The sequence below is a fragment of the Glycine max genome, chromosome 10 (genome assembly GCF_000004515.6).
Source record: "Glycine max cultivar Williams 82 chromosome 10, Glycine_max_v4.0, whole genome shotgun sequence".
Classification (NCBI taxonomy): Eukaryota; Viridiplantae; Streptophyta; class Magnoliopsida; order Fabales; family Fabaceae; genus Glycine; species Glycine max.
Genome location: NC_038246.2, coordinates 41560209 through 41574295, shown reverse-complemented (window position 1 = coordinate 41574295; position 14087 = coordinate 41560209). Strand labels below are relative to the sequence as shown.

The following is a 14087-nucleotide window of genomic DNA, read 5'->3' as shown; positions in this document are numbered from 1 at the left end:
GAGTGAGAGACCAGAGGGGCTTAATTGAGAAAGAAGCAGTGTTTTGGACTTTAGGGCTTTTGTGGAAATGGAAATAGGTTGAAAATGACAGTGAGAGATGATTGATGCAGACAGATAAAGGTTATCGGTAAAAAAAATAATAATAATAATAAAATGGTCTTGGAACTTCTCTCTCTTGCGTTGATTGACAACACCTTTTGAGAAATTACCTATCTGCCCTCTTATGTCGTCTGATACGACTGACTTTTTTAGTTTGGGAAAATATGGGATCATCAGCCATAGTTGCATACAAGTAGGCACTAGTAGGGCTTGTGAACTTACCATCATTAGATTGTTACTTTTCAACAAGTGCTAATCCCTAAACCCTAGATATCTGTGTGCAGATTATAATAATTTCAATGATGAAAATCATTGACGGCAAATAACTTTCAATTAAAAAATCACATCCTAAATTACCAAGATTAAAAGAAATAATCCCAAAATAAGTGATTTTATTAAGTTTATTATAAGAAATTTTATAGTTAAATTAATCAAATAAAAAATTATTATAGAAAGAAGACAATTATGTACGAGGAGGCTTAAGAAAACACTCATTAATTTATTTTTTATTTATTGATTAAAATTTATTAAAAATATTTAAAAGTATAATATAATAAAATAAAATGTGAATTTCATAAAATTTTATTATTTTTAATAAATGTTCACTAATATAAAAATATATTACTGGCCTTTCTTGTTATGTATAGTACTGGATTCGTTTTATATATACATTAAAAATTTATGACCTATACTATTGCGGTGGGGTGGGGAGGGGAGACTTTCTCATGCACAATAATGATGATCAAAAGTATATGATTATGCACAAATAAAAATAACGAAAGACTTAAATTCTAAGTGATTCAACAATTTTTATTTACATCTACGAAATATCTCAACAATATCTATTATCTCAAATATGAATATAAGTTCTCTAGATCATAAATCTAACAAAATCCACCCATTACAAGTTTTCTAAACAAAGGTGAGAAAATCTTATTATTACAAGTTTTCTAAACAAACTTGTAATAAGAAGTATTTTCTTAAATTAATTTGTTCACAACAATTGTAATGTTTCTTGAAATAGTAAATATTTGTTAAAAATATTCAGTAGACATAAATAAGAGATACCAAATCACATAAAATTTATTTATATCCTTTTGATCATTATTGTTGTGCGTGAAGGGTTTTGTCTCTCAGCAATGTTAGAGTTGAAGGTGCAAACACATGAAGTGTCATCATCCAATATTTGTGAAAGAATATTAAGATCGAAGGAAGACAAGACACACACACCAAAGTTTGCGAAGTGAAAACAAAGGGGAAAAATTGAAGATGGTTGTGATGAACTGCCATGATAGAGAGAGTTAGAGAGGTAACAGTGAAGTTTAAAATTTTTAACTGAGAGAGAGATTGTTGGAAAAATTAATCTTAATGCAAGTGATGAACGAAAAATTAAGAGATGCATTCCAAAGGCAAGGAAAATGTATCTCGACTCTCGGGAAATTTCACTACCATAATGAGAAAGTAGGTGAAGAAATGCATAATTAAAAGCCATCAAGACTCATTAGTGAATAAAGTACATCATGAACCACCATGCACTATATAAAAGAGTTATTGTGAAGAGAGAGAAGGTATCATCCAACCTAATTAGAAGGTCACCACCCAAGTGAGAGGGGAGTTGTGTAATGAGATTTTTTTTAAGTTTGTCCAAGAAACATGTAATAGAGAAATTTTATCTGAGTTTGTCCAAAAAGTTTATGATCTTATTTAATTTTTATTTGTGGTGTTTTCGTGTGTATTCCATCTTTTGATTATCATACTGTGCATGGAGGTTTTTTTTTTCTTTCAACAATGATACCAAGTTTGTTGGTGCGATTTGATGACCAGTAAAACGAGCATTAAAGTGAGATGAAGCTCATAGTGGATTCACTTGAGAATACTTGGGTTAAAACTCTTATTGGGGATGAAATGGGAAGATTTTTTATCAAATTTGTCCAAAAAGATTATAACCTTACTTAATATAATGAATATTTGTTGAGATATGTTCTTTTAAACATAAACATGATTAGGCGCTGAATTATATTAAATTCATTTTTTTCTATTTGTGATGTTATTTGTGTGTGCCCATATCCTTTTCGTCATCATTATTGCACGTGAAAGAGTTTTTTTTCCTTAACATTATTTCATTTTTTTAAAAGGAGTTCTTTAAGGAAATATTATCTGGTGCTACGGGGAATCAAATCCTCTAATAATATCAGAAAAATAGCAGTTAAGATAGCTTCACTACCAGCATGTCTGTCTAAACTTTACAAAACTTTAATTATATATTAAAAAAATGTTTTTCAAAGCGTTACAATTAGTCGTTCAATTCCTAGAGTTAGTGCGTCTTTGAATCTAAATTGAACCATTTTTTTTACTGCAAGTACATTGAACCATCTAAAATTTAGTTTAATTTGTCAATATATTTGATTTTATATTGAGAAATTGATTTTTGATTCTATAATATTGAATTGAGGTTAAAATAATTTAGGTAATTTTTTATATTGAACAGAAAAAATTATACTAATTTCACTGTTAAATTTTTTAGAATATAAATATTTAAACAATATTTTTTTATCAAAAATTAATTTTATAAATAAATTTTATTCAAAATCAGTTTTACCAACACTAACCTATTTATACACACACTTATAAGATATGCAAGACCTGGGCACCAGGCCCGTGTAATTGACCCGTTCGATACTATTGATGACTGAATATATCCAGACCATGCTTATTTTCCGAATGGAGTTGTATGGAAAATGGATGGTCAATCGTTTGGAGAATGTCACTTCCAATTATAGCATGCAAAATTTGTTGGCAGGATAATAATATTTTCAAAACAAATTACTTTTTTAAAGGTGAAAGTTTTCACCTCAAATGGCATGCTCATATATACCTATGACTATGAGTACCTTACTCGAGAAATTAAGAGTTGCATCACCGTTGCTAGTGGGGCAATTATAAAATTTGAGAAAGTTTGAAGTTTGTGAGGACAAATCAAATCAAAGTGAATACATAGGAGAAACAGGATGATTTGACACCAAATTTGTCGTCGGATTTGATATGCCAACAAGATGTAACTTAACTCTACTGCTATAATGTTTTAAAAGTGAAATTAATAGTATCATTAGCTTAAGTTTAAAATTAAAGATGGAAAAGTCTATCATTTTCAATCAAATTAAAGAGTGGAAATAAGGTAGGAAAATGCTGAATAGGATATATAGAATATGTATGAATTCTTGCAGCTATTTTTAATTAAAATGGTACTTCAACATGCAAAACAAATTCTAACAGATTTAAAGTTGGAAGATTCTCTTATAAACCCGTTTTACATAAAATGACTATCTTGATGGATTAATTTAAACTGTTATCTAAACTATACAAAAATCGATGACTAATAATCTATCTGATGAATAGAGTACCTCTAATGTTAACAAATAACTAAGCATGCCAACGAAACCCAGTGAATATTCATATAAACCCACCTCAACTTTAATGAAAAATATCCTAGTTGATCGATTTGGGTTTGAAAATTATCTGAATTTTTTAATCCAGATCAGGTCAGGATGAAAATATCGTTACCCACTCACTTGTACCGTATTCATTCACATAATGAGATTATTAAAATTTTATTTATTACTTGTTAATTTTATTTTAAATTTTGTACATAATTTAAGATTTTTTTTTATGATTATTGTATACAAATATGTTTTAATAAATTTATTGATATATAAATAATTAAAAATAAATGAACAACAATTAATTTATTTTTTCTAAAATCATATTTCTAATATAATTTTAAAAAAAAATATTTTACACATCTAAACTGAGAACAGGAGAAGGAGGAGAGGGTGGGGACATGATATCCAATGGCTACAAGATAACAAATTTCCACTCATTAGATATCAGAAACAGACAGTACAAGAATATATTAGGAAGTTAAATTTGGGGACTAGATAGATAATACCAGTCCTCAGCCCATCCTTTCCATTCCATGTCAACAAATAACATTAATTGAAAATACTACAGTAAGTAGGAATGAGGAAAAACTTACTGCTCCTAGAACTAGATAAAGATGTGCAGTAAAAAAAACTAGATAAAGTCATGAAGACTTAGGAGAATATGACTTAAGATTTTGAGATCATAAAACGCATATGATTTGTGAAGACTGTGATCTATCAAACTTATTTGTACCATTAATAAAATATTTTTAATTTAGATTTCTATATATTAAATAATGTATGCACTTAAGTATGACAAGATGAGAATATTTCAAATACTTTTACCGGTATTCATTCTCGTATGACAAGATGAGTTTATTTAAAATACTTTTGTGTTTTGTACTATTAATTAAATTCATTTATTTAATCATTTTTTGTGAAAAATTGTTGAATTTGGAAACATTTAAATTTAAGTATTTTAATTAATTTAAAAAATTATTTTAAATATGTATCGAGATCTCTCATCTTACATTTAATTTTCATTTAAGTATTTTGCATTTTTTTCATTTATAAAACAAATAAAATTACTTAAAATTAATAAAAAAACTATATAAAATATTAAATATACAAAATATATCAAATAAAATAATATTCAAGAATATATAAAATAATAAATAAAACCATATAAAAATATATATAAAATATTAAATAAAACTTAGAAAAGTAAAAAAAATATTTATTAAATAATTAAATTAAAAAAATTAACGTAAAACAAAAGAAATTAGAAGTCATGAGTAAATATACCACTTCTAAATAAAATAAAACAACTTTACAACTTTTAAAGTCATTAAAAAAAACCTTTCCAACTTTAAGGTCATAAAAAAATGCTACTCTAAGTCCTAAAGTAAAAAAAATAACTAAAGTGGTAAAAAAAATATGACTTCCATTAAAAAAATAAAAAAATAAAAATCATAATAAATATTATCACTTTCAACTGGTAAGTCATAACATTGTGATTTATCCCAAAATAGATAATAATTCAAAAACAATCTTTAATTAATAATTTAAAAAAAAAAAATTACCCCCACCTAATAAATTGGCCAAATATTAGTGTTGTTAATGACGAGTCTTATCTTATAAACCTAACTTCAACTCAAATTAATTCGAATAAATTTATTTTAAAATTAGATATAATACATTTGAAGAATAATTTTTTTGTTATATTTTTTCGGTCATTTAAGTCGGTTTGGTGTTTTATATATTTTTAAAAACAATATATTACTTTTTTTTAATTTAATTTTCTTAATATGATTTTATATTTATATTATTTTAAAATCCTATGTTTTAAAATACTTAATTTTAATTTGTTTATTTAATTCTATGATTCAGTTATACATAATGTAAATATTGATACATTATATCAATAAACTAAGTATGTTGGTGGTAATTACAAGGCCAATGAGACATTGCTCTAGGCTCTGAATTATTTAAGGCCTCGATTTTTTTATACTTTGTATAAAATATTGATATTGATTATCGATTTGAATTATTAGAAGATAAATGTTATTATTATGTGATATATTATTTCTTATTATTTTCATTTGCAAGATTACATAGTCGTAAATTGAATATCATCCTATCAGTTAATGCTACATTGATCTTTGTGTAAAAAAATGTTTTACATAAAACATTTTTTACACAAAGATCATACATGAATTCACTCCACCACCATATCAATTTAATGAATAGGAAGATGTTGTAAATTGATCAAATTTTATTGGATGTTTGTATAAAAAATATTATTTACATTAATAAAATACATAAATTAAATTCTAAAAATATTCTATACTCCACTAAAAATATTAAATTATATAAAAAGATTACATTCTATTCCAAATGAATGCATTGCTTCTAAAATGTTATTGAAATATTCGTAATTTTTGTGTTTGCTGAAAATAGTTTTTTTTTTTTTAAAATTATAATTGATTACCCAAACTTTATTTGTTATTAACCATGTTAATGGATAAATTGAATGAATTTGTAATTTTATATATTGATGGTGAAATGTAAGAGATACTTAATTATAATACTTGTAATTATTGTTTTTGCTTATAGTAGTTTAATTTCTCTCAAATTAAATTAATTATCCAAAACTCATTTGATATTAACTGTGTTAAATGATAGATTAAATTATTATTTTTACATTGATAGTGAAATTTTATAAATACTTAACTATAATACTTTTTTTTTGCTGAGTACTTAATTATAATACTTTGTAGTCAATAAACTCAGGAAAAAAAAAATTTGTAGTCAATAAAAAATTAAAATAGATTTGATAAATTATATTAAACTAAACTTTGAGCATGAACTTTGCCGAGAACCTTAAAATTTCTACACACCACACGACTCTAAGAATAAGTTGATTTAGTCTTTATTCCATAGGTTACTTACTCCTAACCAAGTTGAGTAGTTGAGTTTAAATTTAAATAAATAATTCTATCAAAATTTTAAATCCAACAAAAATAAAAATAAATTTATTCCAATTCATTTTATGAACATCACCTACTTATTATTCTTCTAATTGTTAATGTACGGACGCGGATGACTCATGTCAAAATTTTGCTATCCAAGTGTTACGATTGTTAAGAGATCAATTTGTCTTCAATTTTATTTTGACATTTTATGATTGCAATAAATAATATAAGAGATTGAAGAACGTAATGATCCGACATTATTATTTTTTGGTGGCTTAATGATCCGAGATTCTATAACAATAACAATGGGATAACTCCATCTTTATCTATATGATCATCAATCAGTCATTAATGATATACTTTGTTTGCCTTTCGAAAAACAAAAGTCTCATGGGCAATTAACTAATTATGAAGAATTGGATTCAATTAAACTAGCATTTAATTTATGTACTGGACAGGATAATTTTTTATATAAAATTTAAAATTTAAAATTTATAATACATAAATATTATTGAATATATAAATTATATTTTATATTTATAATAAATAATTTAAATTTTGATATAAAATTATTTTTAAATTAAAACAGATATTAATATTTTTTTAGTTGCGGAGGTAACGTGTAAAATTCATTTTTTGAAATGGGATAAAAGATTGTTGATAATGCCTAACAGATAAAAGAGAGTGAGATTCTTATACTAAGATTTTAATTTATAAGATGGGAGTAAATATATTAAATATCTAAATATTCATTAGACTACCAACTAACTCTACTTTATCATGCAACTAATTTTTTTTATGATAATTATTTTTAAAATTATATTTAAAGTAATATGTAATTAATTGACTATAGAAAAAAAATTCCATATCTATCAAAAAAATAAACCCTAAATAATTAAATGTTGATTAGGATACGCTTTAAATCTTTAGAGAAATGAAAAGAAAAAGGTTAAAGATTAAGTTTTTTAGATCACAAGTATTTTTTTAGGAAAAATAATCATATTCGAATCCAATATTGATTATTATGAACAATAAATTTTTTCTTGAAATATTTAACATAATTATATACTTAGATTCAAACTCAACACATCTAATTAAGTTAAAATAATTTTACATGAGTTTATTTAAGTGATTGGCGGTGGGACAAATTTAAGTCAATCTAAATCTTTTTTCTTTAGAGAAATGAAGAAAATAATAAAAAAGAAATACTAACCTAAATGATACGGAAAACAAGAGAACTATTCAAATTCAATCAACCTATAGAAAATCTTATATACATACACGTTAAGACTCATTTTGTGTTAACATTAATGTTAAAAAAATCTGCCAAAGTATATACCCATTTTCTTGTGACACTTTCTTTTTCTTCGTTGATTTACAATATTCCAATACAATGATTGCTCTTTCTCTTTGTAAAACTCATTTCTCAGAACTGAAAAAAAAAAAAAAAAAAACTCATTTCTCAGTATGAGTTTTTTTTTACGAGACTTGCGCATACGCAATTTAATGACTCAATGCAAAAGTTTTTTTTTTTTTTTACATTAAGACTTAAATAATATAAAATCATATTACCTATAGAGACCAAAAAAATTATTTAACCTTAAATTACAAGAATGAAGTGCAAATCTAAACAGTGGACATGAAATGCGTAAGTTTGAAAATAAAACCCAGGAATCCTGAAAACTTTATAAATATTTTTCATACTCTAGTTTCACAGTTGATCTTCCAGAACTCCTAAAAAAAAGTTGATCTTCCAGAAGTGCTAATTTGAATCCACAAGTGCGTAGAATGAAGCATATTAAATTTAACATATTCACAAAGTCCCATGTGGGATTGTGATTCTCCTAGTATAGACACATTTTTCTGTATGCATTTCTAGCTGAAAATGTTAATTTTTTAAACAAGATGTGTACTGCTACTTTATGCAACATGCATGAACACTGCTAACTCCTCCACACCGTCTCAAATCTCAAACATGATATAGCTTTATGACTTGGTCTATCTTAGCTCGACATACAGGGCAACCCCATTTCTTTGATTTCACCTCGTTCAAGCAAGACATGCATCCAGCAACATGGCCACAGGGTATGCATGCCCCTTCTGCTGGAGCATCTAAACATATCACGCATGATGAACCACTTCCACCGGCATTTTTTTCTCCTTTAGGAAGCTTCTCAGCATCTGGAGATGCCATATCAACAGGGCTTAAATCAATTGATGGATACTGAATGGGACCATCTGCCAGAATCTCATTGGCGATTGGTGGAGCTGATGGATTCAAGTCCAAAGCACTAGCATTCACGTGGCTTTGGAGGTGCTGAGTATTGCCATCTGGGTTAGCTTCTTGTACCAACTCACTATCACTTGTATTAGGATTTGGTGTGCCAAGAAAACCATGATTGCCTGTATTCACTGCACTGCTTGAAGAGCTTGCTTCAAAGCTTGGCTGTGTATCAGAAAAGGGTGGCCTCTCCTGCATGGCAGACTGAAGGGATGCACTGATGGCCATAGCCAACTCTGTGTCTTCTGCAACTGGTAGTGCTGTGGGTGGACCTGTAGGCACGTTATTTTGCAAGAATGCTGGACTTACCTGCAAGATCAAAAGAATAATGCATCATGCAATGATCAAGGAAATCATGCATCAAAATTCAAACGTTCATTATCTGCAATCCTCTGTTAACATTTTGGGAGTTACAAATGAACTAAGGTGGGATAAAAAAAAAATTTGCTTTTAATAATGAAAGCAGAAAATAGAAATTGGATAGAAAAAAAATGTCCGTCAATAAATAAAGGAAATTAAAAAAAATGAAAGTGGCTGTGATAAATGCTTTGAAGATTTGAATTAACACTGATATGAAGGTCATCTGCCAGAGGAATAAACTGCACCAACATTCAGATGAAAAGGTAATCCAAATGTTTTTACCATTCTGACTAAAGTAAAGCAAAGAATGTTTGCACTTTGCACCATGTTTTTGATTCTCATAAAAATAACAAGATAGAGAAATCTTCCACGATTAATTCCATGAAGCAAATGACATTGTGATTTTCAATGAGAAAAAGATCCCTACATCTTTTAGTATCACATTTATAAAGCATCAAATACTGCGTGAGCAAATTGCAGAAAATTTAATTTGACCACTCAATAACTTTTTGAAGGATAAGTTTACATATCTCAGATCAATATTTACAAAATGATGAGGAAATTAACGAGGATCTAATACAAGATACAAGTGGGATGGCTAAAATGGAGAAAGACACTAGGGATTATTTGTGATTGCAAAATACCTACCAAGCTTAAAGGAAAATTTTATCATATTGCTATACATTCGTCTATATTATATGGTAGTGAGTGTTAAAGGGACAAGAGAAAAAGGTGAGAGTAGCAGAAATGAGACTGTTAAGATGGAAGTGTGACCACAGAAGAAAGAACAAGATACGAAATGATTGTATACAATGATATATTAAGTGATTGGGCATGTACAAAGATTGCGTGGGTTTTAGTCATGTGAAAAAGGGGAGAAGGAGACCAAGAAGGACATTTGAGGAAGTTGTTAAGAGGGATCTCATGGTGAACAATATCTCTGAAGATTTGATTTTTAACCAAGTCGAATGACGTCATGTAATCCATGAATCTCACATGGTGGGATAAGACTTGGCTATTTGTGAAAAAAAAAAATCCAACTAGCCAGTGAAAACATAATTTACCTATATTATCCTTAAATGCCATGTGAAAAAAGAATCCAACATCACGTTATCCCTGCCTCTTTAATCATACAATCATGGTGAGAAACTAAGATGAAGTTATCCTTAAACCCAAAATTTCAGCAACACATCATTGACATTTAAGTTATCTTAATGACTTTATTTTTCAGAAAAAAATCAATACTCCTCCTTAGGGATTAACATTTAAGTTACATATAGACAATTATCACGTACTACATTCCAAAGAAAAACTCTCAAAAAACAGAGAAGAGTGATTTTACAATTACTGTTTAAGCAATGCAAAGCTTACAATCATAATAGAATCAGTGTACATAGCATGTGACATACCTGTGGAATTCCTTTGCAAGCATTAGAAAACCATGTAAGTTGTTGCTTGTCATTCTCACTTGCAGGCCCAAGTTTAACGCGTGTTTCTATAAGCAGACAAAATATGACAATGTCAAAGCCAGTCAAGAAGAAAGCATTGTCATTATGAAAAAATCATAGTTGCCAAACTCTTCAATTACCTCCTAATCTTTATTTCCTGAGGAGTTTAAGATGTTAGGACAAAAACAAAATTAAATCTTGCAAACTCACTTTTTTTTCTCCCAAACTCATTCAAGTTCAAGTAAACTTTGCCAAAAATCAGTAAACTCCAGATTAAACAGCAAGTTTTCAAGTTAGGATTTGCTCATGGTTTGAGACTCAAAACACACAGCTTTCTTCAATTTTGTTGTGTACTTCTGTTGAGTTGCTTCTATTCAGTGAGTTGTATTGAGTTTATGCAGCTAATTTTATATTTTTTTATCTTTCATTCTTTTCCTTTTGTTCTATTTTTAGTTTATGAAGCTAATTTTATGTTTTTTTTATCCTGCATTGTTTTCTTTTAGTTTTGTTTTATTGAACAAGGAAGCACTGGACTAGTATAATATAACAGTTGGTTCCAGAATTGAGATATGTTTTTTCATTTCATTACTTTTGTTTGCTTTATTATGTTGAATATTCAATATTGATTATGGATATGCCATTTAATTATATTTGGGTACTAAGATATATTTTCTAAATGAATTTTTAAAGCATGTAAACTTCTACAAAATTAGATTCAAGTTTACTATTCCCCATGAGTTAACCCAACTTGAGTTTGACAACCTTACAGGAAAGGAGAAAGAGCACAGTATAAGAGAGTACTAGTAATGCGATCAACAACTGTCACTGACGGATCAGACTGGTGAAGCTTTGGATCTTGTAAATTGGCATTCCACAGTCCAATAACGGTACGTGGTTGTGCGTCCTGCTTGTTTAATTTCATGCATTAGAAAATACATGCAAATACATCTAATGATATGGAAAGAATATTCAGAAAAGCAGTAAAGCACCAACTCTAAGTCTAATGTGATAATTTTAAGAGCAAACATATATTGTTAAAAGCATTTCAATGTTCCTATTATAGTTTTTTTGCCCACATTGTAGAAAAGTAAAATGATTTAGTATCTCGAATATCTTCACTTTAACGAAAAATAAACATGCTATCTTCTATGTGTTGTGGATGTATGGAAAAATGATTAACTATGGAATACCTGCAACCTAGAATATATGGCAAGCTCCAACTTGTAAGGCTTGGCAAGAGTACGGGAGCCAACTGGCAAAACAACCACCCAACTGAAAATAAAATTAATCAATAGTGAGCATAATCACCAGTTTTGTACAAATAAAAAGTTCACCCATAAAACAATTGAAAAAACTAATTTGCAGGTTGTGTGAATGCAAGGCCATCCATTAAGCAATAAAGCTAGAACTAGCCATAAAATAGCAAATGTGAAAGTGAACTTAGATGCTTCAACAATATGCCACATGATACCCACACTTTTTTTGATACCAACTGAGGAGCTAGTACTTCTAGAAACCCAGGTCCATGAAACTCGCACAGCCAACCAGAGAACAAGCATAGATGACTCTACAAGCCAACAAATCATCATTGGAGGAACTTAGATGCTTCAGGTATCAAGATAAAGAGAAGGAATTAATGTTACATTAAAAAAGTTTTGTACCTCAATTGTACGAACAACATTGCTGTGTCCTTTGGTCCTGGCAACCTCAAGAGCAGTTAGACAATCATCATTCAAGACTAAAGGATTGGCTGCAAAGTTGATCAGTAAATCCCATATAAATAACATTCATTGGAGTTTCTACAATTCAAATGAATGAAAACAGTCACGTTTTGCATATTATAGACACTTGACCATACCTCCATGCAAAAGAAGTAACTTAACAATACTATCAAAGCCCCTTTTAGCTGCATGATGCAGTGGAGTCCCACCATGACGACCTAAACAACAGTTGAAAGTTGAAGCCAACAGATGAAGCAAAAGCAAATCGTAAATCAAGTTCATTGTTCAATTTCCATTACAATTCTTGTTCCGGAAAATTAAGGATGGCAGCAAAGACAAGCAAGACAACCATCTCAACTAAGGAATCTACAGGCCATGTAAACATCTATAACAAGACACCTCATTACCAGAAAACTCTGAGGATTATATTACTTTTACTACCAAGTATTAAGTTTTATCAAATGGCAATTTACCACAGCATTCCCGTTTCTCAGAAATTGTAATCATTTAATTCCAATTCAAATTCAAAGCAGTCAGCACCGTTTCCCAATAAGCTAATTAATTTAGTCTGAAACCATAAAAAAAACGAAAAGAGAACAATACCAGGACGAAATGCATTGATATTGGCTCCAAGTTCTATCAAAGTTTTGGCAACATTATAAAGCCGAGGATTCATACAAGCAACAATCAAGGGGGTCTTCGCATCTTTGTCCCTCCACTGCATCAAAGATCAACACAATCAACAAAAATATGCAACCGATCCAAACCCAGAATCATCATTCCCTTAACCACCACAATAACAATAATAAAAATTAACATTTTGTACGGAAATTTTGGCACAGTTCCACTACCTCTAGGCCTGCACCTTCTCTGTGAAGGGTTTTGATTCCTTCGGCGTTCCCATAACTGACTTGCTGATAGAGCAACTCGTCTTTGGATTGCCCTTGCCCCATCGGAATTCAGAAGCAAATTAGATTTTTTTTTTTCTTTTTCTTTTGAGTTTATTTATAGATTTCGCAGAAAATATGAAACGGGTATTCTGGTATAAGGGGAAGGAAAATTGGGCCTGAATTAAATCAGAATTTTTTCCAGGAAAATTACAAACTTTCCTGGAAAATGTATAAAGCGGTGTAAGGTAACAGAGATAGTGATCAAATATGAATATGATAATGGATTATGGAGGAAGAAGAAGAAGAGAAAAAAAATACTATTGGGAAATGTGTGGGGGCTAAAAGTGTAAATAACCAAATAATAACATTTTATTTATTTATATTGCAAAACCAACCAAGCGCGTTAACGTAGTAGTGATAGTGATTGTTTTCTTAGGAAAGAAGGAATAGACGCTATATGTGAAGCTGCAAAACCAACAAAGCGTGCGTAGATATGCACTGAACTGAATTCATGAAAGAATTAGGAATGACAACGCGGGACATAAATTTGGCGGGACGTGGGTGGATTTTTCAACCACCAGCTTGCCACAGGGGCCGGACGGATTAGTTTGTCGCTCCGCTTCTATTTTTATATTTTTAAAAATATGTAAAAAAATCACCAAAGCCTCTATATGTAAAAATTATATTGTATCTTACAATTCATAGTATAAAAAGGATTCATACTTAATAATGCATTAACTTGGATGAATCCGGAAATAACTTTCAACCACCTAGCGCAACCACATATGACCAGATATGAAGACACCAATTCTTCCCACAAATGGGTTACAAGAATTACTTTTATATAGAGAGAATTATTGTTTGTTTTTTATTGGAATGCACAAAGGTTGACAT

At 29.1% G+C, this 14087-nt stretch overlaps 1 protein-coding gene across 1 annotated transcript; it reads right to left on the bottom strand.

Moving 5' to 3' along the window:
• Positions 1-8146: 8146 nt before the first annotated feature.
• Positions 8147-13559, bottom strand: LOC100789309 (putative E3 ubiquitin-protein ligase XBAT34). Its single transcript, XM_006589203.3, has 9 exons — positions 13155-13559; positions 12907-13021; positions 12441-12521; positions 12244-12332; positions 12058-12149; positions 11773-11854; positions 11384-11486; positions 10544-10629; positions 8147-9083 (listed from the first exon to the last, which is right to left on the bottom strand). Exons 1-9 carry the CDS (start codon positions 13254-13256, stop codon positions 8463-8465), a joined length of 1371 nt encoding a protein of 456 aa, XP_006589266.1. The 5' UTR covers positions 13257-13559; the 3' UTR covers positions 8147-8462.
• Between the last annotated feature and the right edge of the window lie 528 nt (positions 13560-14087).